General features: G+C 44.6%; 1 protein-coding gene across 1 annotated transcript; it reads left to right on the top strand.

The window, feature by feature from the left end:
* The first annotated feature begins 921 nt into the window (after positions 1 to 921).
* On the top strand, positions 922 to 25,053 carry UBAP1L (ubiquitin associated protein 1 like). The gene is given in 7 exon segments (XM_053593223.1): positions 922 to 2,007; positions 9,935 to 10,232; positions 16,236 to 16,805; positions 17,465 to 17,516; positions 17,519 to 17,670; positions 23,957 to 24,058; positions 24,833 to 25,053. Coding segments are annotated over 6 exon segments (1,131 nt in total). The 5' UTR covers positions 922 to 2,007; positions 9,935 to 10,112; the 3' UTR covers positions 24,968 to 25,053.
* The last annotated feature ends 343 nt before the right edge of the window (positions 25,054 to 25,396 follow it).

Here is a 25,396-nt window from a genome sequence, read left to right as displayed (position 1 = left end):
ACTCATAGCCAATCTTACTTTATCTATATATCTACCATTCACCCTGGATTAGTTTGGATTAGTTTGAAGAAAATTCCAGACATTATTTAATCTATACAGGGTGAACATAAAGTTTATGTGCAGTTTACTATGTTCAACTATTTTAAATTGAACACAAACTTTATGTCCACCACTATAGATGTTTTTTTTTAAAAATTTAACCACAGGACCATTATCACATCTAAAGAAATGAATAACTCCTTAATATCACAAATACCCAGTCATTGTTCACATTTCCCTATCTCATAAATCCTTTACATTTTGTTCAAGTCCTAATCTAAATACAATGAATACGTAGTTGGTTGACGTGTATTAAATTTCTAATGATCTCCAGATCCCCTTCCTGCTGCCTCTTGTGCCCTCTCGTACTCTGTTGCTCTTTCTTTTCCTCTTGCAATTCATTTCTTGACAAAATAGTTTTCCTAGCAGTGGTTCTCCAGTGATGTAGTTTCATTGTTAAAAGGGGTCGTGACCCACAGGTTGAGAACCGCTGTCCTGAAGGGTTCCCACAGGCTTGGTGTCGCCAATTGCATCCTTGTGATACTGTATCCGTCTATTCCCATTTTATAAGTTAGTGTTTAAACCAATATGGTAGCCACACACAGCTATTGAGCACTTGAAATGTGACTAGTTTGGGATGAGCGATTACATAATGTGACTCATGTTCTGTTTCCATTGTAGAGCACTGACCTAGAAGCTTGATAACATTTAAGTTGGAATTTTTTTTTTTTTTTTTTTTTTTTTGCAATTTTTGGCCGGAGGCCAGGTTTGAACCCGCCACCTCCGCTATATGGGGCTGGCGCCCTACTCCTTTGAGCCACAGGTCCCCCACCTTAGGCTGGAATTTTCTGGTACAAATACTTCACAGATGTGTCTGTCCATTCAGGAGGTACTAATGTTTGGTTGTCCCTTTCTGTGGTGTTAGCAGGCACTGATAAGACCTAGATTCATGAATTCCCTGGGGGATTGAAAAATAGAGTTTAATTGTTATTCTTCAGTTATTAGCTGAAATAATTCTAAGAAGATAAACTAACCATCAGCTATGTGATTATCCTGGAGTACAATTTATATAGAAAAAGTAAGAGATAAATACTTAATTCCTTTTATTTGCTAATTTTCAAAATAATGACCTGGTTCCCTGCCATTCTTTAAAGGTAGGCAATGGATTTTGTTTTTAATTATCATTATGACCTTGTATCTTGTATTTTTTTTTTTTTTTAGGCCATTGTTACCTTTATTGATTGTCTCATCTTTGGCCAATGGGAGCGTCTTCAACTCAGCTCCTGAGTTTCCACACAATCCCAATATTTTGTTCCAAGCTTATCAAGTATATTTCCTGCCCCAGACCTAGAATCAATCTCCAATAAGTGCTGGTTCCTCTTCAGTGGAAAAGCCATTTATAAGACTACATACAGCCCTCACAATAGGAGTGCTTGGTATTCTTGGTCAATTCTTATTCCTTTCAGTTAACAGAACTAGGAACTCCAATTCTGATGAGTCTAGCTCTTTTCTAAATCATGTCCTTTTTATACATTTACCTGCACTGTTTATATATTGAACATGAAAGAATAAAAGCAGAGAAATAAAAGCATTCATAGACTAACCAGAAAGTTAACTAATTATGTTGATTAACCACATCCTATGTGTAAGACTATTTTATTTTCTAGAAGAAAAGCCCTGTACTGTGGAAAACTCTAACAAAAGCGTATATTTTTAATACATTAGGTAAATACAGGAGAGGTTAGAAAGCTATGAGAAAAAGAGATTAGTTATGTTAAATATTAGTGCTAAGGGTATTTAGCCCAAGTAGCTAAGTTTATGATGTCAAAGAATTTGCTGCCCACACAAGCTAACTAACTTAACCACTCGAAAGCCATTCACGCAAGAAGCTTAGCTAGGATTATACCATCTGTTGAAGCAATTCATTTCTACGTGCTTTGTCCACGGGGAAGTTCTGCAAATTGCAAGGTAAGTACAAAGTATATCTTGTTCCATTTAAACAAGTATAAATATGCTATGAATATAAAAGGAATGTGAATGCTATGAAGTATTAGTAGTGATTTAGGCAATAGTGATTAAATATGATACTTCCAACTAAAATTGTTCTTAATGCTTAGAACCAGTAAACTATTCCCGTATAATGAGCTATTTTACCTTTACAAGAGTCCACACAGCAGTTCCTGACTTGCTACCTCTGGCCACCCATGAAGAATTTGGTTCCTTTTGCCTTTTGGAATAAACTTGGTTTCTTATACTCTCTGAAGCAAAGATTGAGGTCTTTGAGGCATGTGGTCTTAGAGTGCATGACTGTGCAGAACAATAGATGCTTTGCTCAACTTTAAATCCATGCTTACCAGAATCTGGACACCAGGATTTGAACTGCTTTTTGGGAAATGATTTTTTATTTGCCATTTTCCAGGTACTGCAGTTAGATGCTAGGGACATAAAAAGGAAAAAAACAAAAGGATTCCTGCCCCGTGGAGTTTGAGTCTAGAGTAGAGAAACTTAATGATTATACAGATAATTAGTCATTAGTTATAGTTGTAATAAGTGCTACAAGGAAAAGTACGCACTAACCAATGTATATTTTTCATTGTCCAAGTATTTACTAAGTTCCTGTTGAAGCTAAGCAAAATGCCAAATACTCCCTAACCTCACTGAAAATACAGGTTATGAGGAATCCAACAATCATTAAAAGTATGCTGAATGCTTTAAAGGAAAGGCATAATTTTATGAGATTATGAATTAGAATTTTTTTAATTGGTTTTTTTTTTAATGTTGAGCAGCAAGATTTATTTATTTATTTGACTGGGGCTGGGTTTGAACCCTCCACCTCTGGCAAATGGGACCGGCACCCTACTCCTTTTAGCCACAGTCACCGCCCAATTAGAATTTTTTTTTCCCAAACCTAATATAGTAGAAAATACCTATGTAACGTATAGTAGTGGTGAGATTCATCATTATTCATGCCACATATGTTAGGTCACAGTAAAAAAATTCTTGAGTGGTAGTATACACCTATAGTCCCCAAAATGAAAAATACTCCTGGCTCGGTGCCAGCCACACACACCTGAGCTGGCAGGTTGGAATCCAGCCCAGACCCGCCAAACAAGAATGATGACTGCAACAAAAAATAGCCGGGTGTTGTGGTGGGTGCCTGTAGTCCCAGCTACTTGGGAGGTGGAGGCAGAAGAATCGTTTGAGTCCAGGAGTTGGAGGTTGCTGTGAGCTGTGATGTTAATGGCCCTCTACCAAGGGCGACAGCTTGAGGCTCTGTCCCAAAAAAAGAAAAATTCCTGAAAGCCACTGTGCTAGGTAAACCTAATTAAGTTTGGGTGTCAAGGAAAGCTTTTTTTTTGAGACAAGAGTTTCAAAAAAACTGCCCTTGGTGGAGTGCTGCCCTTGGTGGAGTGCTGTGATCACAGCTCACAGCAACCTCCAGCTCTTGGGCTTAAGTGATTCTCTTGCCTCAGCCTCCCAAGTAGCTGGGAAGACAGGCACCCGCCACAATGCCTGGCTATTTTTAGTTGCAGTTTGGCCGGGGCCGGGTTTGAACTCGCCACCCTCGGTATATGGGGCCAGCACCCTACTCACTGAGCCACAGGTGCTGCCCTTTTTTGAGAAAGTGATGTTTTAGCTGAGCTCTGCAAAATGAACAGCTTTCAATTAGTTGTGGAAGAGACAAGGAAGAACATAGTATCTGAAATAGCATACACAGAGGTTCTGTGGTGGGCCCAGACATGATGGCAGTTGATCAGAGGAGAGGTATCAGGGATGAGACATTGCAAAAGCTTCAGTAGTTTTATTTTTATTCTGAAAGTAGCCAGGAACCTATTGAAGGGTTTTATGCAAGGAAGTGGCTTAGTTATGTGTTTTGAAATGATCACTCTTGCCTTGGCATGTGGAACAGAATTATAGTAATAGAGTATATAAAGAGACCAGTTGGCCAAGAGATAATAGGGGCTTGGATTCCGATGGAGATAGCATGAAATGGCTGGATTCCAGAGATATGAGAGAGAAAACTTGACAGGGGACAGGGGGAGGAGGCGCACTTTGAGATGGGTGGTGGAAAAGGAGAGGTGTGTGTTTGTGTGTGTGTGCAGGTGAGTCCTCATGCACCTACTTCAATGTCACCATTCCTTGAGATAAACCCTGAGGAATAGGAGCAGTTTTGGAGAGGGAAAAATCAATTCACTATGCATGTGATGAGTTTGAGACATCTCGAGAGAGATGCCTTGTAGGCATTTATGTTTATGAGTTTGATCTCAGAAGAGAACTGCAGAATTTAATTTGTGAATCATTGGTAGGTAATTGAAGCTATGAGTAAGGATGAAGTCATCTAGAAAGTACTAATGCCATTGCCTGGGCCCCACCTAGACCAATTACTACAACTTCCACTCCACTCCCAATGCCCAAGCTCAGATGCAGCCAGATGGGCACAGACCCATGGACTGGTGTTTGAGAAGTCCTGAGTTATATACAGTTTGCGGAAGCATGCTCCACCTGTTTTTTTTAATATTCCCACCCCACCCTACACCCTCAGGCCTATTTCAAGCTTTCTTTACCACCTACTGAATAGTCAGCACTCAGTGGAAAGCTCAAAGTCCTTCCCAGCTCTACCCCAATCTACCCTTTCAGGCTTACCTCGGACTTCTTCCTGGCAGACCATTTACTTGAGGCAAGCAGATGTCACCCCCTCATTCTGCCCTGTAGGTTCCTGCCTTTGCCCCCTTGCTCAAGTTTTTTCTTCCCTAGATAGAGTCTTGCTGTCCATCTGACTCTTTCCCTCATAGACTATTCCATCTGTTTCCTGAAGTTTCTCCAACCCCCCCTAAGACTAGAGCACTTCTTTTCTCTTCTTTTCTTTTCTCTGGAGAATACATAGTATTATTACTTAATGCTCTGTACCTCTCATTTTGTACTTAGCACATGGTTAAAACATGCTCTAATTAGATCGCACCTTTCCCTGTAGCCCTTTCTGTTCTTAAGAGAGATGTTGCCAAAACCCCCAAATCCTTAGGTTATCCCCAAAACAAGAATAGGGCTGAGTGAAGAAGTCCTATTAACATGCAGATTCTGGGTTGAAGATGGAGGAGAAGGGTGCCCTATACCTGCTAAGTAGATGAGCAATTCATCTTTGGTCTCAATAGAACTGTGGCCTTTCCCCATAACTCAGAATTCAAATGATAGCTGAAAATGTGAATAATAGATCCGAGAATGCCAAAACTTACTGAACTTTCTTGTATCTCCTATAACACCCTCAAACGTCCCCTGTACAAGAACTGGCTGATGGGGCAGATTAATTATTGGTTACGCTAGAACCTGTCTGGTCCTGTATCATGAAGGCAACATAAAAAGCTGCTTCCTGATATACAGTGACACCTGCTTTAGGCATGGGGTGGAGAAGCCTTTCGAATCTTATACACAGTAAGACACTGCCAAGACTGGACAGATGGGGGGAGAAGAGGAGGGAATTAAGGGATTTACCCTCCTCCTGCCCTCATTTGACTTCTCTGCACTCAGATTACTCACACTTCCTCTCCACATGGTGTTCTCATGTGGGGAAAAGGATGACCACAGTGACCTTAGAAGCTGGGCTTTGTGTCATCCTGGCAGGGGTGACAGATTGTGTTCAGCCAGAGGCACTGCCTGCTAAATCCTGATTGTTTGCAGAATACCAGACTGTGGCCAGGAGTCTAGATTTAATTATATATTATAGGCATTCAAGAGCTTAAATTCTATGTGAATGAGTTTTTCCTTTTTTTTTCTTTGTTGCCCTCGGTAGAGTGCTGTGGCATCACAGCTCACAGCAACCTCAAACTCTTGGGCTCAAGCAATTTCTCTTGCCTCAGCCTCCCAAGTAGCTGGGACTACAGGCACCTGCCACAACACCAGCCAATTTCTAGAGATGCGGTCTCACTCTGACTCAGGCTGGTCTCAAACCTGGGAGCTCAGGTAAACCACCCACTTGGGCCTCCCAGAGTGCTAGGATTACAGGCGTGATTCTGGCTGCACCTGGCTTTCCTTTTCTTTTTTTTTCAATGCAACAGGCTCAATATTTAATGTGGTTTAAAGTATCAAAAATCAAACTTCTGGCTTGTGTATTACTGAAGTAAGAACAGTACTGTGCTTGAGCTCAGCCAAAAGGCCAAGAAGTGATATATGAATGACTTTTTAATTCTTTTTATTTGATTTGATTTGATTATTTATTTTTTGAGACAGAGTCTCACTTTGTCACCCTCAGTAGAGTGCTGTGGTGTCACAGCTCACAGCAACCTCAAACTCTTGGACTCAAGCAATTCTCTTGCCTCAGCCTCCCAAGTAGGGAGGACTGGGACTCCAGCTGGGACTAACAGGCGCCTGCTACAATGCCTGACTGTTTTTCATAGAGATGGGGGTCTCACTCTGACTCAGGCTAGTCTCGAACCTGTGAGCTCAAGCAATCCACCCAACTCAGCAGCCTAACTGCAAGGTGTGAGCCACTGCACCTGGCAAGGTTTTATTTTTATTTTTATTTTTTTTGAGACGGAGCGTCAAGCTGTCACCCTGGGTAGAGTGCCATGGCACCACAGCTCACAGCAACCTTCAACTCCTGGGGTCAAGTGATTCTCCTGCCTCCACCTCCCAAGTTCCAAGCTGGGACTACAGGCGCCACCACAATGCCCAGCTATTTTTTGGTTGCAGCCGTCATTGTTGTTTGGCGGGCCCAGGCTGGATTCGAACCTGCCAGCTCAGGTATATGTGGCTGGCGCCTTAGCCTCTTGAGCGACAGGTGCCAAGCCAAGTTTTTAATTCTTGTATATATTTTAGCTTTAGTAGATACTGTTGATTGATACCAATTGGCTTTCTTACCAATAGTGTATGAGAGTTACAGATGTTCCACATCCTCATCAACGCTGTTTTAATAACCATTTATGGTTGTATATGTGTATAGTAGTATCTCATTGTTTTACTTGCATTTCCCTGATGACTAATGAAGTTAACTTATCATGTATTGGCTATTTGAATATACCCTTTTGTGAAGTGCTTGCATCTTTACTCTGAGTCTCCCTCTGTTGCTCCTGTTAGAGTGCAGTAGCACCCTCATAGCTCACTTCAACCTCAAACTCCTGGGCTCAAGCAATCTTCCTGCCTCAGCCTCCAGAGTAGCTGGAACTATAGGCATCTGCCGCAGTGCCTTGCTAATTTTTCAATTTTTTGTGGAGAAGGGATCTTATTTTTGCTCAGGCTGGTCTCAAACTTCTGGCCTCAAGCAATACTCCTGCCTCAGCCTCCCAAGATGTTAGGATTACAGGCATTGAGCCACAGCTGCAGGCCTATTTCTTGTTGTTGTTGCAGTTTTTGGTTTTTTTTTGGCCAGGGCCAGGTTTGAACCCGCCACCTCCGGAACAAGCGCTGCCCTCCAGGCCTATTTCTTTTGGTATAAATTCTTTCCATGTATTAGATGCAAGTCCTTTTCAGATAGATGTACTGTAAATATCTTTCCCCATCTCGTGATTTGTTGTTATGTTTTGTTTTTACTTTTTTTTTTTTCAAAGACAGAGTCTCACTTTGTCACCCTCAGCAGAGTTCCGTGGCATGATAGCTCACAGCAACCACAAACTCTTAGGCTCAAGCAATTCTCTTGACTCAGCCTCCCAAGTAGCTGGGACTACAGGAGTCTGCCACAACACCTGGCTATTTTGTTGTTGTTGTTTAGCAGGCCTGGGCTGGGTTCGAACCCACCAGCCCTGGATCATGTGGCCATCGCCCTAATCAATGAGCTACAGGTGCCCCCATATCTTTTTAAAATTTCAATATCTAATGAGATTTTTAAAGGATATATTTATAAGGTTTATTGTTTATATAGAGCTATAATTGATTTTTAATATTGATCTTGTATCCAATGACTTTAGCAAATTACCTTACTAATTCTAAGAGTTTTTATTCATAGATTCTTTTGAATTTTCTTCATATATAATTATGTCATCTATAAATAGTAGTTTTATCTCTGTTTGTTCCAATCCTTGTTTTTTATGTTCTTTCCCTTTTAGCACAGGCCAGTACCTCCAGTGCAATGTTGAATAGAAGACATGACAGGAATATCATTGTCTCATTTCCAATCTTGGGAATATCTTTCACTATTTCATTTAACTGGGATGTTTGCCATAGGACTTTTAGAGACCCTTTTTTGTAGGTTAAGGAAATTCTTTTGTATTCCTAATTTGCCAAAAGGATTTGTTTATTGTTTCTTAAAGTCACAAGTAGACATTTTACTTTATTAAGTATGTTTTTGTATCTATGGAGATGTATTAATATAACTATATAATTTTTCATTTTTATTCTACTGATACTTATCTTTATTCTCATTGACTGAGTTTGGAGTGTTAATCCAAACTGTCATTCCCAGAATAAACTCGGCTTGTCAGGTTTGTATTATTCTATCTATAATAATAATTATTTTTAGATAATTATTATTTATGTTTTTGCCTAGGCTGGTGTGCAGTGGCACAATCATAGCTCACTGCAGCCTTCAACTTCTGGGCTCAGCCAATCCTCCTGCCTCAGTCTCCTGAGTAACTGGTACTACAGGGGTGTGCCACCATGCCCCGCTTATTTTTTTATTTCTTTTAGAGACAGAATATTGTTGCCCAGGCTGGTCTCAAACTTCTGGCCTCAAGTAATCCTCCTGTTTTGGCCTCCCAAAGACCTGGGATTACAGGCATGAGCCATATTATTTTTGTTAATATTTTTACATCTATGTTCACAAGAAATTGGCTTCTAATTTTCTTAGCAAGTTTGGTATCAAGGTTATGCTAAACTCCAAAAAGTTAGAAACTATTCCAGGCTGGGCATAGAGGCTCACACTCTGGAAGGCTGAAGCTAGGGGATCACTTGAGACCAGGAGTTCAAGACCAGCCTGGGCAGCATAGCAAGATCCCATTTAATTATCCAGGTGTGGCCAGGCATGATGGCTAATGCCTGTAATACTAACACTTTAGGAAGCTGAGGCAGGCGTATCTCTTGAGGTCAGGTGTTTGACACCACCAAGAGCAAGACCTTGTCTCTACTAAAAATAGAAAAATTAACTAGGAGGCGCCTAGAGTCCCAACTACTCAGAAGGCTAAGACAGGAGGCTTACTTGAACTGAGGAGTTTGAAGTTGCTATGAGCTAGGCTAATAATATGGCACTCTAGCCTGTACAACAGAGTGAGACTCTGTCCAAATAAATAAATAAATTAATTAATTAAATAAGCCAGATAGGGTGTGCATTTGCAGTCCAAGCTTGTCAGGATGCTGAGGTGGGAAGATCCCTTGAACCCAGTGGTTTGAGGTTATAGTGAACTATGATCATACTGCTGCACTCCAGCTGGACAACTAGACTTAGAGTAAGATCCTATGTTAAAAAAAGACAGAAAGAAAACAAAGGAAGGAAGAAAGGAAATATTCCTTATTTTCTTGTTCTCTGAAAGAGATTATATACATTGATATTATTTCTTTTTTTGTTTGTTTGAGATGGAGTCTCAAGCTGTCACCCTGGGTAGAGTGCCATGGGTCACAGCTCATAGCAACCTCCAACTCTTGGTCTTAAGTGATTCTCCTGCCTCAGCCTCCCAAGCAGCTGGGACTACAGGCACCCGCCACAACACCCGGCTATTTTTCTGTTGCAGTTGTCACTGTTCCTTTAGCTGGCCCAGGCAAGATTTGAACCCACCAGCCTCAGTGTATGTGGCTGGTACCCTAACCACTGAGCTATTGGCACCGCCAATGTTATTTATTTCTTAAACATTTGGGTGACAACTCTTTTGATGAAATGCTTTAGGACAAGTGCTGTGGACATTTTGAAAAACAATGAAACTGTTGATTTCTGTCAGTGTGAATGCTCTTGTTTTTATTAATTATCTCCCTTATGCAGTACTGACTAGCTCACTTTTCCTTTCCACCTGTTTGGAGCTCAGCTAAGTAAACACACAGAAGAGCAGTGAGGCCATTGAGGCCTGAGCCTGGTCCTCAGAACTTGACAATCTTTTCCTGCCACCAGGCACCCTACCCAAGGCCTGCTCAGCCATCTATCTCCACAGTCCTCTGACAGAATGAATGCCCTTGACGGTGTTCCCTTCAAGGTGCCCAAGGGCTTTGTGATAGACACGGAGCTTCTCCCTCAGCCAGAGCTCAGTGTCCCGGCCTGCGGGGAGCTTCTGCTCGGTTCTATGGTAAGTGTGTCTCTCTACCTGCTGGGTCTGTGGGTCTGAGGCTGAGCCCCATGGGTTCTTGTTCCTTGATTTCCTAGGCCTGCTATTGTATAGACCAGGCATCCTCAAACTTTTTAAACAGGGGGCCAATTCACTGTCCCTCAGATTGTTGGAGGGCCGGATATAGTTAAAAAAAAAAAACTGTGAATAAATTCCTATGCACACTGCACATATCTTATTTTGAAGTAAAAAACCAAAATGGGAACAAATACAATCACACCACTTTATGTGGCCCGCGGGCCGCAGTTTGAGGACCCCCCTGGTATAGACTATGGAGTTTGGAAACAGTAGATGAAAATGTGGAGAAGGCTGGTGGCTGGGTGATGAGGATTATTCAGTGGGTCTTGTTTTTAAGCCTAGGATAATTGGGAGGCTGCCTATGTGAAATGACTGAAAGTCGTTGCAAGGATGCTCCAATTCATTTCTTCCAACCTGCTGCCAAGTCTAAAATTTCACCATTAGAATTACTACTTTGGGCTAAGACACATTAGAAGAGATTACTATTCCATGACCCACAGCTCATCTGCCCTGGAGGTAGTCTTGATGCACCTCATGCCTTCTGGGGCCCACCCACTGGGATATGCATATTTCATGGGTATGTCATCTATCATGAGTAACCTCAGAATAAATGCAATTAAACTTCCTGGAGGGTCAAGTTTACCTGAAGATTTGAGGTGGGGGGGCTATTTCATTTATATATCATGGGACAGGATGCAAAATTTGCATGATTTTAAAAAAGCAAAGAATTGGAGCTGGTGTTGGCCCGTTGGGGCTGGCTGGGTCCTCAGACTCTTGTGAATTTACTCTCCATTGTCTCCAAGCTATTTCATAGAAAAATGTGAGAATCTGGTTTGACTCTCATTCATTTTGCCTATAAGGAACCTGAGGTACACAGAAGAGAAATGATTTTTCTAAAGTTAGTGGCAATGGCTTGGTGCCTATAGCTCAAGTGGTGGCTAAGGCACCGTCACATACACCAGAGCTGGAGGGTTTGAGTCCGGCCTGGGCCTACCAAACAACAATGAAAACTACAACCAAAAAATAGCCGGGCATTATAGTGGGCACCTGTAGTCCCAGCTATTTGGGAGACTGAGGCAAGAGAATCACTTAAGCCCAGGAGTTGGAGGTTGCTGTCTCAAAAAAGTAAAGTTAGTGGCAATGACAAGACTAAAATGCAGTTCCTGACACCACATCATTTCATGTTAGCTAAGAGTAGGACTCAGAATATGAGAGAGACAGGACAGCTAAGGTTTGAAGGCAAAAAAAAAAGGGGGGGGGATAAGGGAGAGGGTGCAGGGAAGTCGTAAGTCAGAGCAGAAAGCAGATAGCTGGAAGGAGAGGGCTGGGGAGGGGTATGCAGAGGGGCCTGAGTAGCTGGTGGTGCAGGAGAACACCAGCATGGTTTTGCTTCATCTAGAGACCACAGAGTTGCACTGAGGCTCCTGAGGTCGAAGGTTTCCAGAACTGAAAAAAAGCTTCGTAACGCTCAGAGCACAAGGTTTAGGGGCCCACGCTCTGTAGGGCAGGAGCTCTCACTCTCCCCTGGTAGCCTGTGCTGTGGGCTCTCACTCTGGCACAGAAGAGGAGCTGCCTTACTAAGCCTGCAGTAGAGCTGGATTATCACAGCTTTTCCCTCCCTGTTGAGCTCAAGCCACACTTAAGAGGTTATTCTGAAGGTTGCCTCTCCTAGAAGCAGAAAGGGACACCCTTCTGCCAAGGCCATCCCCACATGCTGACCCTGGCTCTTCCTAGGACTCCACTTCTTTTACTGCTGGGCCAAACCAACAAATAGAAAAGACTCCGTGTATGATTTACAGCCTTCCCTGGTAAATCCTCTAAATTCACCAGGATGTATTCCTAGCATTTGGAACTTGCAAGATATGCAAATTATGTTACAGCAACAATGTTAAAGATGGTAATTAGATTGTCAGATGAACATACAGTGGCCTAAAGGGAAAAACAACAGTTACCATTTATTACCCACTATGGAACAGCCTGTGCTAGGTGCTCTGCATACATTTGTTCTCTCTCTTTTTTATGATGCTCTTAGCTAAAGCTAAGTATTCCTATATCATAGCACAGGAAATCAAAGCTCCCACCCAAGTGACCCACAGAACTACAAGGCTTAGGAATGACACAGACAGAGGATTCCAACACTAGTCTGTCAAATCCCAAAGCCCGAGTTCATTACCTCCACCCTGTTGCCTTCCCAGAGTCTTACTATGTCGCCCTCGGTAGAGTGTTTGGCATTGCTCACAGCAACCTCAAAATCTTGGGCTTAAGTGATTCTCTTGCCTCAGCCTCCCAAGTAACTGGGACTACAAGCGCCCACCACAACACCCGGCTATTTTTTGGTTGCAGTTGTTTAGCTGGCCTGGGCCTGGTTTGAACCTGCCACCCTTTTTGTATGTGGCTGGCGCCATAACCACTGTGCTACGGGCACCAAGCCATAAATTTGTTTAAAACATATATATAGCATATATAATACATACATACATAAAACATAATATAAAACAAATGTATATATCTCAAAATGGTGTAGAGCAGGTGTTAACAAACATTTTTAGTTAAGGTCTAAATGGTAAAAAAAACTCTGTAGTGATGACTTAATTCTCCCATTGTGGGGAGAAAGAGACATAGACAATATGACCACAATGGGTGGTTATGGCTGTGTTCTAATAAAACTTTATTTACAAAAACAGGGTAAGGGTAGTTTTTCCCACATGCGGTTTGCATGTCCTTGGTTTACTCGAAAAGCCTCCCTGTGATATCTTCCCATCCACTATGTTCCCCACTTCCACCCCCTCACTGGTGACCTCTGTTATTCATTTTTAATATATTCTTCCAGAGATTCTTATGCATATATAATCAAATACAACCATTTCCTTCTTTTTTACATAAAAGATAATATTTTATATACAGTTCTTGATTTTTTTACTTAATGTATTTTAAGATCTTTATCAGTACATAGAAAGCAGTTTCAGTTTTTTTTCACTGCATAGTATTACATTATATTGATATACATACAATACTTTACTGAACTAGTTCCCTCTTGATGGACATCCCTGTTGTTCCCAGTCTTGACATAACAAATAATGCTGCAGGAAACTAATGACCATATGCTAGTGTCTTTTTGAATTTGAGTACATCACCAAATTGCCTTCCTTGGGGTATACTGATTTACACTCCAACCAGTGTTACGAGAGGACCTTTTCCTCCCAGACTCCCTAACAAAGCGTCATCAGACTAGACCAGTGGTTCTCCACCTTCCTAATGCCACAACCCTTTAATAACGTCCCTCATGTTGTGGTGATCCCCAACCATAAAATTATTTTCGTTGCTACTAATGAGGAACTGTATTAAAGGGTCGCGGCACTAGGAAGGTTGAGAACCACTGGACTAGACAAAGACGGGCAAAAGGTAGGCAACCTCAGGGTAGGTTGTTTTCTTCGTTGTTCTTTTTTATAATTTTTTTCTATTTTCTTTTTTCCTTTTTTATGTTTCTCTTACTATCTCTGGTCCTTCATTCAGGATCAGTGTAGTTTTAATTTGCCTTTCTTTTCTGATGAGTGAGGTTCAGCAGTTTTTCACATGTTGAAAAGCCATTTGTATTTTCTTTTCTGTGGACTGCCATACTTTTGCCCGTTTTCCTATTGAGCTGTAGGTTTTCTTCTTATCTATTTCTCAGCACTCTCTATATTAGTGAAGTCAGTTCTTTGAGATATGAGTGTTAGTTTGTCAGTCTTTTGTCTGTGATATGAGTGTGAGTTTGTCAGTTGTCTTTTGACCTTATGGGGTGTATTTGCCTTGCCACAGACCGTGTGTGTGTGTGTGTGTGTGTGTGTGTGTGTAGTAGTAGTAGTAGTAAAATTATCTTTTTTTTTTAAATGGCTTCTAGATTTTGATCCAAGGTAAGAAAGGCTTTGTCCATCTGAGATTATAAAGGATCTCTCTCTTGTTTTTTCCTAGTACTTTTATGGTTTCGCATCATATATTTAAAGTTTTTATCCTTTTGGAATTCCTCCTTGTATAGTGTGAGAATGGATCCAATATTTTTTTCTAGCTAGCTAATATTATTTATTGACCGGTCACTTCTTTTCCTATTTCTTGAGATGCTACCTTTATTATTTACTAAATTCCCATATATTAAGGTCTATTTCTGGACTTTCTATTATGTACCTTTAATCTGTCTTTGCCAGTACCCTAGTTTTAATTATTGAGGATTTATAACATATTTTAACAGCTAGTACAGCCACCTACCCTCATTTATACTTTTGTCCCCAGAGTTTTTCTACCTATTCCTGTTTTTCACATGAACTTTAGAATCATCTTGCTTAGTTCCAAAATCAAGTGTTGGTATTTTATTGAATCGTATCTTTTTATTCCTCTAAACCCACTGAATATCTCTTTTTTTCTTGGGCTCTTTCTCTCCAGGTATGCCTTAATAGTTCTGAGATTGTCACCTGTCCCTCACCCCAAACACCAGTTCTCAGAGCATCTCTCTCTTTAGCTGATGGTAGAGAAAATTGCCTTTAAATTTTTAAAAATCTTTTTTTTTTTTTTTTTTTTTTTTTTTTTTTTTGTGATTTTTGGCCGGGGCTGGGCTTGAACCCGCCACCTCCGGCATATGGGACCGGCACCCTACTCCTTGAGCCACAGGTGCCGCCCTTTAAAAATATTTTCAATGGAGTTTTGTGTTTTCTGTTCTTAATTTTAAAGTAGGAAACAAGAATATTTTATTTTTGCTTCATGTATAAACTCTCAAGTTAGGTTATGTGGATTCCAGATTGCTTTTTTAGGTGGCCTGATATTTGTGGATGGAGAAAGTAGTACTGTGGACAGAAGACCAGCTCAGCCACCCAACACCAACCTGTCCAGCAAATTAAATTTTCTGAGCCTCAGGCCCAGTGAGGCTCAGTGAGTAGGGCACCGGCCCCATACACTGAGGGTGGTGGGTTTGAACCTGGCCCTGGACAAACTCCAACCAAAAAATACCCAGGCGTTGTGGTGGGCCCCTGTAGTCCCAGCTACTTGGGAGGCTGAGGCAAGACAATCACCTAAGCCCAGGAGATGGAGGTTGCTGTGAGCTATGATGTCACAACACTCTATTGAGGGTGATAAAGTGAGACTCTGTCTCTAAAAAACAAAAAGAAAAAAAAGTTCTGATCCTCATTTGCCTAATCTGAAAATAGGAATGACACTAGAACAAACTAAGTAGAGTTCAACAGTGGTTAGCAATTATCACATTTCCTGGGCCCCAAAGTAACCTCACATGGCAGCAAAGCGTATGGGGACAGGTATTACTTTTTTTTTTTTTTGTAGAGACAGAGTCTCACTGTACCGCCCTCGGGTAGAGTGCCGTGGCGTCACACGGCTCACAGCAACCTCTAACTCTTGGGCTTAAGCGATTCTCTTGCCTCAGCCTCCCGAGCAGCTAGGACTACAGGCGCCCGCCACAAGGCCCGGCTATTTTTTTGTTGCAGTTTGGCCGGGGCAGGGTTTGAACCCGCCACCCTCGGCATATAGGGGCCGGCGCCCTACTCACTGAGCCATAGGCGCCGCCCAGGACAGGTATTACTTATAGGGAGGTTTGTCTGCCTGCACAGAGCTCCAGGACTGACCAGGTGCTGAGGTCAGGTGAAAGCTTCTTGGCTAAGTACAAGTTTTATTGAAGAATATTTTAAAGCAGCTGTTTATTGTTCAACCACACATTGACAAAGTGAGTTAGATATTGGATTTCACTAGATTTCATAGCATTTACTAATTCCTCACTTTGTATTTCATGCCAGAGTTTGCCATTAACTGTTATTGATACAAATGGGCCACGGGATTAGCTAAAACCAAAGGGTGGTGTCGGCGGTGGGCTGTGATGGATACCCAGGGTTCAGAATCGGAAATTGTCCCGACCTGTGGAGTCTCCGGTTGAACTAGGTTCCCCAAATCGCCGTTGCCTTTTCTCCGCAGCATGACTTCAGCCTGGAGAGGAGGGCGCTCTTCTGGGTGGAGGCCGCGGTCCGGGGATCCTGCCCGTACCAGTGCGGTGACCTGGGGATCGCATCAGCCCCTCCGGCCTGGCTCTTGCTGGTCAGTCCCGAATACCGGCTGGCGCCTGCTCCTGTTACAATCAAAGACCCAGAAGCTGGGCCCCCAGAGTGGCCAGACGAGGAGCAGGATGACGACGACGAGAATGAAGAAGCCTCCTCTGCCAGCGAGGGAGAGCCGGGCCCCTGGAGCCCCCACCCCGCCTCCCAAGCGGGTGGCGTCCGGGGCCATCGCCTGTGCTCCCTGGACGTGCTGCGCACCTTGAGGTCGGAGCTGGCGGGGGCGCGGCGGCGGCTCTCCGAGGGCAGGCTGGCTGCCCGTCCCGGCGCGCTCCTGCACTGCTTCCGCGGTCCCCGGGCGCTTAGCCTGTGCTCCGGAGCCACGCCACCACCCGGGCCCGCGCCCCAGCTCCCCAGCGCCTCAGAGCCGCCCCCACGGCCCTCCACGGCCGGTGCCATGCCCCCGCTGCGAAGCCACAAGCCCACAGTCGCGGTGAGGACTCTGCACGCCCTTCCGTCCTTCCCGCAGACCTTTGCCTGAAGTAATCCCTGTTCAGATGCCCCAGTTCCCTCTGTTTCCCTCCGTGCCTCCCTTGCCTCTCTTAGGACGTGTGTCACAAGCATTGTCATTATCCAGTCTGTCTCTTCCAATGGAACTTGAGTTCTTTTAGGGCAGGGATTGGATCGCAATTTGTTTGTTTCGAGAGCACCCCCCAGCAGACTTAACCTGTAGGGGGTGCTCAATGAATGTCTGTTGGATTAATGAAAGCTACTGAACTCTATAGAGTCCCTTTGGGAGAGGTTTGCTGTAAGCTGAGGGAGCGGGAGGCTAGGTAAAGGAATGTTCGCAGCACAATGATTTCCTGCCAGACACTATTGGAAGAGAGGGGATCAAAACCGAGGACAAATAGAGTTGGTCCAGGAGGTGTGGGACCTTACCAGTCCTGTGAGGTGGCTTCTCTGGTTGCCTTCATTCTGTAGATGAGTAAATTGAGCAACAGTGGAGAGCAGGGTCTACACCACTCCAACCCTCTACGATATCAGCTCCTTACTCTGTGTAGAAAGGGGTAAACAAAGCTACCTTTTAAATGTCCAGCCCAACTGGGTATCCCTCCTCTGGTAACTGACATGTCCAGCCTGTCTGAATTTCAGTACCTCAGCCCATACACCTGCCTGCCACCTCTTGGGAAGGCACCCCAGCCTCTCAACACAGATCACACCCCGATACTGCAGCTGACCTGCTGTCGGCCCTGAGCCAGGAGGAGCAAGACCTCATTGGGCCAGTGGTGGCCCTGGGATATCCTCTGCAAAGGGCCATTGTGGCTCTGCAGAAGACAGGGAGACAGAGCTTGGGCCAGGTGAGTGGGGCACCCAGAGCCAAGGGGCTGTGAAACTGGAGCCAAGTAAGTGATCATATGGTTTTCATCTTTAACTGGAAGTTTTGTTTTCTTCTCTTAGAGAACCTTAGCCTGGCCTTAATCATTAGGGTTTGTAAGTTTCTAGACTTGAATGCTTCCTCCTCTGTAGGATTTTTTTATCAGGAATCCCCATGCCCACTTGAGGAGTATTAGTATTCTACTCCTGTCCTGACCTCTGCCCCAGATACAGGGGAGCTGGAGCTTTGAATAGCCAAGAAATCTCTCCAGAGCTGCCCAATAGAACTTTCTGTTATGAGATAAATATTTTATATCTATGCTGTCCAAAACAGTGGCCTCTAGCCATATGTGGTTACTAGAAATGTGGCCAGTGTGATTGAGAAACTGAATTTATATTTTATTGAATTTTAATTGATTTAAATTCAAATTCAAATAGCTACATGTGGCTAGTAGCTACCATATTGGATGGTGCCACTCTAACCACTTCCCTCATTGAATAATTTTATTCATATCTACATCCATGTCTTTCTTGTTTCATTTACCTGTCCACTCATCTAATCAAGAATATTTATTGGGTACTTTCTGGGTATTTATATACAACTAGGTGATATTGAGAAAACCGAGGTACATACAAACTGGTGTTGTGGGTTGGGTTCCCCAGAAAACGGATTCAGATGGAGTTTGGCATACAGGATATTTAGTAAGGAGGTCCTTGGGGGCGGCGCCTATGGCTCAAGGAGTAGGGCGCTGGTCCCATATGCCGGAGGTGGTGGGTTCAAACCCAGCCCCGGCCAAAAACCACAAAAAAAAAAAAAAAGAAAGGAGGTCCTTGGGATCAACCCTGTGGAAGGGATGGGATAAAGCAGGAGTAGGTAGAGGGAAATGTTGAGCAGTAATGCGGGCCCAGTGATAGCATCAGCCACCTCCACAGCTCTGGAACATCTCTGGCCCTTCAGAGTTGCCCTGGGTTGGCTGAGATGGTCAGACCCTTACACCCTTGCCTCAACAAGGTATTGCATGGGAGAAGTGGATCTGTGGCGTTAAGGAAATCTCTGAAGGGTATCTCCCAGCTCTCTCAGCATTTGAAGCAAAAATCTTTAAATAAATGAGTATATGGAAAGTATATTACAGAGTCTACCAGGTTCTATTCTCAAAGAGTTTATTGGAAGAATGGTGGACACTCAAGTTGGCCTGAAAGGGTAGCACTCTAAGCCACTCCAATATTTGAAAGCAGACTTTTTCCCCCAATATAAGCAAAGAATGTTAGCATATCTGCAGGGGAATGAGGACCCCCAAAAGGCCTTTAAAAAGGCATTAGTGACAAGATGTGGAGAAGCAGTAGGGGTATGAATGCAACAGGGGTATTTTTGTCATCTATTGCTGTATAACAAACTACCCCCAAAATTTAGGAGCTTAATACAACAACCACTTTTTGCTCATGATTCTCTTGATTGGCAGTTTGGGGGTTGGCTCAGCTAGGTGACCTTGAAACTGGAGCTTATCTCACCTGGGGTCTCTAATGTGAGTACGGTTTGGTGACTCAACTGGGATTAAATGGTCTAAGATGACCTTACTCAAGGTCTGGTGGTTGGTGACACTTGTTGCCTGGGCCATGTATCTTCAACAAACTAGCCCGTTTAGTTCCAAGCATGCAAGAGTGAAAACTGCAAGGCCTCTTGAGGCCTAGGCTGAAATTACGTAGTTACTTCCACCCTATTCTATTGATCAAAGCAAGTCTTGGACCATCCCAGATTTATTTATTTTTTAAAGAGACGAGGTCTTATTATGTTGTTCAGGCTGGTCTTGAACACATGGACTCAAAAGATCTTCCCACGCAGCCTCTTAAGTAGCTGGGATTACTGGGTTCACCACTACAGTCATTTGCTTGGCTTCCGGATTTAAATAGACTCCACCTCTTGATGGGAGGGACTTCAAATAATTCTTGGTCATTCTCAATTTACTACAAAAAGGTTCTAGTGATCAAGAAAGGCTTCATTGTGATGAAAATGTGTCAAACTGTTTATGAAATCAATGTATGGTGCCCCATGATCGCATTAATGTACACAGCTATGATTTAATATTAATAAAAAAAAAAGGCTTCATTAACCACATTCCTGCAGCTGGATAAAAAAGAAAAGAAAGTGCTTTTGGAAGTGGCAAGCATTGAGCTGGACTTCCAGAATATATAAAATCTGACTTTGAAGGAAGAAGAGATACTCTAGGCAGGAGGGACAGTGTGAACAAAGGGGCAGGAAGGAAGTATTTAGGAGCCTCTGATCTGACCAGTCTTGCTGGAGGAGAAGATGCATGAGGCAGGCTAGGGTGAAATAAGACAAGAGGAATTGGAGGGCCAATGTATCTTGAAGGCTGAGCTGAGAATCCGATAAATGTCCCAGTAGGCAAAAGGAAGGCATGAGAGGACTGTAAGCAGAGAGGTTTGGAGGCGACATTGACTGCCATTGCCTGCACTTCCATCACTCCACCTGAATGTAACATCCCCTTTGTGGTGTTTTCTAAACATCAGAACTCTTTGTGGCTGGAAAGAGTCCCAGGGTAGCTGGCATTTATTCCTCTTTCTTCTGTCCTTACCCACCATCAAAGGGCTGTATACCTTCTCCATAATCACTGATGACTGCTGAATGGTAGATCCCTAAGGTCCACAGCTCCTGCTCTTGGGGGAGGAATGGCAGAAGGACAATGATCTTGAAACGAGCCAAAGCAGGATGTGCTGCTTCCAGGTTGGGGTGAGGTGGAGAAATGTACCTGGCCCCTTTGCCCACCCACTCCTGCCTCTGCTCTACTCTGGGTTCATGGCTCATGCCCTGTTTTGAAGGAAAACTTCCAACATAGTGACCCCCATGTAACTAAAATGAGTGGGGGAGGGGTTGCTAACATTTATTATACAGTTTTTCACACCAGTCCCTCCCCCTGTAATGAGACTCTACAATTAGGTCTTCTCAATTATGCAAGGTTAATATTACTTTAAAAATAATTTATTTTTTTTGAGATAGAGTCTCATCTGTTTCCCAGACTAGAATGCTGTGGCATCATAGCTCACAGCAACCTCAAACTCCTGGGCTTAATTAATCCTCTTGCCTCAGCCTCCTGAGTAGCTGGGACTATAGGGGCCCACCATAACACACCTGGCTAGTTTTTCTATTTTTAGTAGAGATGAGATCTCGCTCTTGCTCAGGCTGGTCTCGAACTCCTGAGCTCAGCTGAAGCAATCACCTACCTCAGCCTCCCAGAGTGGTAGAATTATAGACATGAGCCACTGTAACTGGCCAATTTGTTTTGTTTTTTTTTTTTGTTTGTTTGTTTTTTTGATACAGGGTCTCACTCTGTTGCCAGGGCTAGAGTGCCATGGCATCATTATTGCTCACTGCAACCTCAAACTCCTGGGCTTGAGCCATCCAAAGGGTTGACCTGGCTAATGTTTTAATTTTGGGAAGAAATGGGGGTCTCAGTATCATCTAGGCTAGTCTCAAACTTCTTGCCTCAAAAGATTCTCCTGCCTCAGCCTTCCAAAGTGCTAAGATTACAGGCATGAGCTGCAGCACCCAGTTGATTGCTATTACTTTCTTGATGAGGAATCTGAGACCAGAGAGGTTCATATAGCCAGTCAATGGCAGCAACAAGGTTGAGGCCAGACTGGCCTAACTCTGAATCTTGGTGGTGCAGTGCTTTTTCCTCTCATTTTCTGTGTGAGAACCTCCGAGGACAGCATTCCAGGCTGATACAAGATTTAAGAGCAGATCTAAAGTTGCTCTTACCTTCCTTCAGCTGCCACTGAAAAGCCAAGAAATTGGCCAAGAGGGCTGTGAGGGGCCAGGTCCATAGTGGGCTCTGACATGCCTTTCAAGTGCCTACAGGCCCTATGACAAGGCAGAAGTCTCAGACCATCATGGTGGAGGTCTGAAGATTAGTCAGAGTTAGCATAGGGTACTGGGCTCCCAGTGGGTGGGCTGGACAGATTTCACTGCATTGGGAACACTATGTTTTCAGATATAGACTAACCACCTGGCTGGTCCCCTGGATCTCTGGGTGGTCTTCTTCTCCAGCAGGCAGTCAGGTGTCAGGCCTGAAGGGTAGGCCCAAGGGGCCTTTGGATGACTTCATCTCTCCTCTCCCACCAAATAAGTATCTCTTTCATTCTGTGAAATTCTACTCCTGTGCGGTCAGATTCCTTCTCCCATTGAAGGACACACTGCAGTAAATCCTTTTGGGCCAAGATAAACATCAGATGGCCTGGGAGGGAGGACTTCAGGTATTGAAGACAGGGCAGTTAAAGTCAGGGAGAGAAAAGAGACACAAAAGATAAGCTTTGTCTGTCACTCCTTCATTCCTGCCAGAAGGCTAAGCAGCAGAATCTTTAAAATGCAGACTCCCAGGCCCTCTCCTGAAGGGTCCAGTCAGTGGATCCAAAGTGGGCCCAGGGGCCTATATTTTTAAACCATCTGCAGATAGTTCTGATATCCAGACGTGGTATGGGCTGAGGTCAGTTGTCCCTGTTCAGTGATTCTTCGGTACACATTAGAATCACCCGGAGAGCTATAAAAAAATCCCAATGCCCAGGCTATCCCCAGACCAATTTTTATCATAACCTGGGAGCTATGAGGCCTCAGCATCAGTAGTTTTAAAGCTCCTGAGAACCATTGCTGCAGGTGAGCCACAGGTAAGGGAAGCACCCATCATCTGCCTTGCCTGCCCTCCTGAAAGTGAAGGTTTCCCCTTCAGAAATCCTGTCCTCTATCAAGCCAGCTCAAAGCCCATCCTCTAGTAGCTGATCCCTCTGATGGGCAAGGTATTAACTGAGAGGCTGGGTGAGTGACCTGGCCCTTAATTCTGGGACCCTGGGCAAGCCACCTTGCTAACCTGGACTTCAGCTTCCTTAACTTGGTCTTGGGTGAGTGACCTGGCCCTTAATTCTGGGACCCTGGGCAAGCCACCTTGCTAACCTGGACTTCAGCTTCCTTAACTTGGTCTTGGGTGAGTGATTTTTCAAAACATCCTCAGAGCAAGGTCTAGATGTCCAGGCAGGAGTGCTGGACTCTAGGCTCCCAGGCCTCTTGGCCCCACTTCTCCCAAAGCACCTCTCATCTTATCCTATTCCTGTTGAAGCTTCCTTATGCTTGGGCAAATAGTTTAGGAGCTAAAACAATTAGAAAATGATTAGTCTAGATGATCTGTGCTTTCAGCCTAGCTCTGAAGGTCTGCAGAAACCAGTTCCTTTTCCTCACATATCCATAATTCTTACAGTCGGGAGACTTCATTTGGCACCCACTGCCTATAAATCCTGCCTTGATGTGCCTGGCACTGATACTGTCCCGTATCTGGTTTATCTCCCCCACTAAGCTGTGGGTTCCTTAATGTAGTTCTTCATTTTATAAACACAGCATACATTTATTGAGCTTCTTCTCCTGCCATACTGGGTGCTGGAGATACAGTGGTGAATAAGACTAAAATAAGCCTTCCCTTGTAGAAGGAGAAGTTAGTGGATGAGAAAGATGAGAAGCTTAAGGGAAGCAATTACAGAGTGAGATGTGCTGTACGGGGGAAGCACAGGGGACAAGGACTGAGGGACAAGGAAGGGGAAAGCGTCTGGGCTTGGCTGAGGGGGCTGCATATGCGGAGGCCTGGAGGGGTGAGGGAGGAGCTGAGGCTGTGGGCAGGTGAGCAGGGCTTTGAGTCCTGGCAAGGAGGCAGCTTGTTATAAGGGTAAAGTAGCCCCTGAGGACTTTAACAGGTTTTCAGCCCTATGGGATCCTCTCTGCACCTCTTTCCAGCACTGGGATGGGACTGTTGCACAATAGGTGCTCACAGAGTCCCATATGTCAGATGTGTCCGGGGGAGGGGCGGGAGTGCACAAGTGTGGATGGGTAAACAGGTACCTTCATATAAGTGAGTGCTCACCAGGGAGGGTGCGTGGTGCAGGTGTGTAGGAATGCTGGGGTGGTAGGTGACACCGCTTTGTTTGAAGCCTGTCCTGCTCCCCACTTAGGTTCTGGGAACACTCTATCCCACCCTGATAGGACTTTTCCTGGATTGCAGCCCCTAGCTTGGTAAGGACCCAGTGTCTACCTGTCCCCAGGTTGTCAGAAGAGGCCTCTGTTCCTTTTCTGTTGGCTCACAGGTCTCTGGAGCCACCTTGCACGAGGTGGGTTGCCCAGTTAGCCTGGCCCTGAGCTCAGGCCCTTGGAGTGCCCGTCCACCTGCTGCCCTGCCACTCTTCTCACCACCCCTCCCTCTCTGCCCCCTTCCCGCCCAGTTTCTCAGCTACCTCAGTGCCTGTGACCGGCTGCTGTGTCAGGGCTATGAGGAAGGCCTGGTGGAGGAAGCCATGGAGATGTTCCAGTTCTCCGAGAGGCAGGTCAGCAGGGCCTCCTGCCAGGGTCACAGGGGATGAGAGGGACGAGGGTACAGAGCCAGTCTGTGGGCCCCTCAGGAAAAAGTCTGCTTGCTCACTCCCGGGGGGAAGGAGCTAAAGCAGGAGGAACAGAAGAACCAGAAAAGGTGGGGAAGAGACAGGAGGCCAAGAGGAGCAGGGGCTTGTTTTATTTAACTAAATCAACACAAGTATTACTGAATGCCCACTCTGTCAGACACCCAGATAGCAGCCACAGGCAGTGCCAAGATGCTTGAAATCAGGGAGTTTGCCACCCATCCAGAATGCATACAGGGCTGTGCCCAATATTAAATTCTAAGTGCCTGCTGGATGCTTGGAGTCCTGTGTACAACTTGCAGAGCAGCTCTTCACAGGGGCAGAGGGGGACAAAAGCATGGGCAACATGCCCAGGAGGAGAGAGGGTGGAAAGGTGAAGTTTCGAGCACTAGGGTCAAAGGAGGAAGGAAGGCAGAGGCTGCATCTCGAGTCCCGGCTGTGTCTGGGGCACAGAGACAGCCCCAGCTGCACATGCTCTGGGCACACTGTGCAGCCATCTTCTTCCTGCCCCCACCCCAGAGCCCATGGCCAGGCTGGGCCTTCTTTCCTTGGGAGAGGAAGGTGCTGCCCAGGGTCAGGTCCCTGGCTGGGGGGACAATAGCTTGTTGAGACCAGGCACTGCAGGCACTGGGATGGGGGCTCCCCAGGGCTGAGGCTACCCTTGCAGAGCCCCCAGCGCCCTCCTCTGACACTCTTTCCTAGGCAGGGGAGTTCCTACGCCTCTGGGAACAGTTCAGTGACATGGGCTTCCAGCAGGATCGGATCAAGGAGGTGCTGCTGGTACATGGCAACCACCGAGAGCAAGCCCTGGAGGAGTTGGTGGCCTGTGCCCAGTGACTGTTGAGCACTGCCCAATGCCTGCGCATCCCCGTCCAGGGCCAGACCTGGCAACTCATCCTAATGGTATTATTAAAACCAAGTAAAAATAACAAAGCAATGCATGTTACTCATTATGAAAATGCAAACAATGCCATGGGTGGGAGTAAACACCAAAAGAAGCAGCTGGATAAAGTTGGAAGTGGTTGCCTCTGGGGAGGGGCAGATGGCAGAGCCGGGCAAAGAACTGTTTTTCATACAAGCCTTGTAAAACTATCTGTATTTGAGTCTTAAACTGCGTTTATTGGTAACTCTGATTTTAAGGAAATTAAAATAAATAAATGATGGGCACCTCTTTTGAGGCCTGCAAGATCCTTGTCTTGGTATGGAAAGACCATTGAATTGCAAGTCAGAAGATAAGATTTCTTATTCTATGTCTATTCATGTGAG

This window comes from Nycticebus coucang, chromosome 6, assembly GCF_027406575.1.
Source record: "Nycticebus coucang isolate mNycCou1 chromosome 6, mNycCou1.pri, whole genome shotgun sequence".
Taxonomy (NCBI): Eukaryota; Metazoa; Chordata; class Mammalia; order Primates; family Lorisidae; genus Nycticebus; species Nycticebus coucang.
The sequence above is the reverse complement of the archived record's forward strand: the minus strand, read 5'-3'. Positions and strand labels throughout refer to the sequence as shown.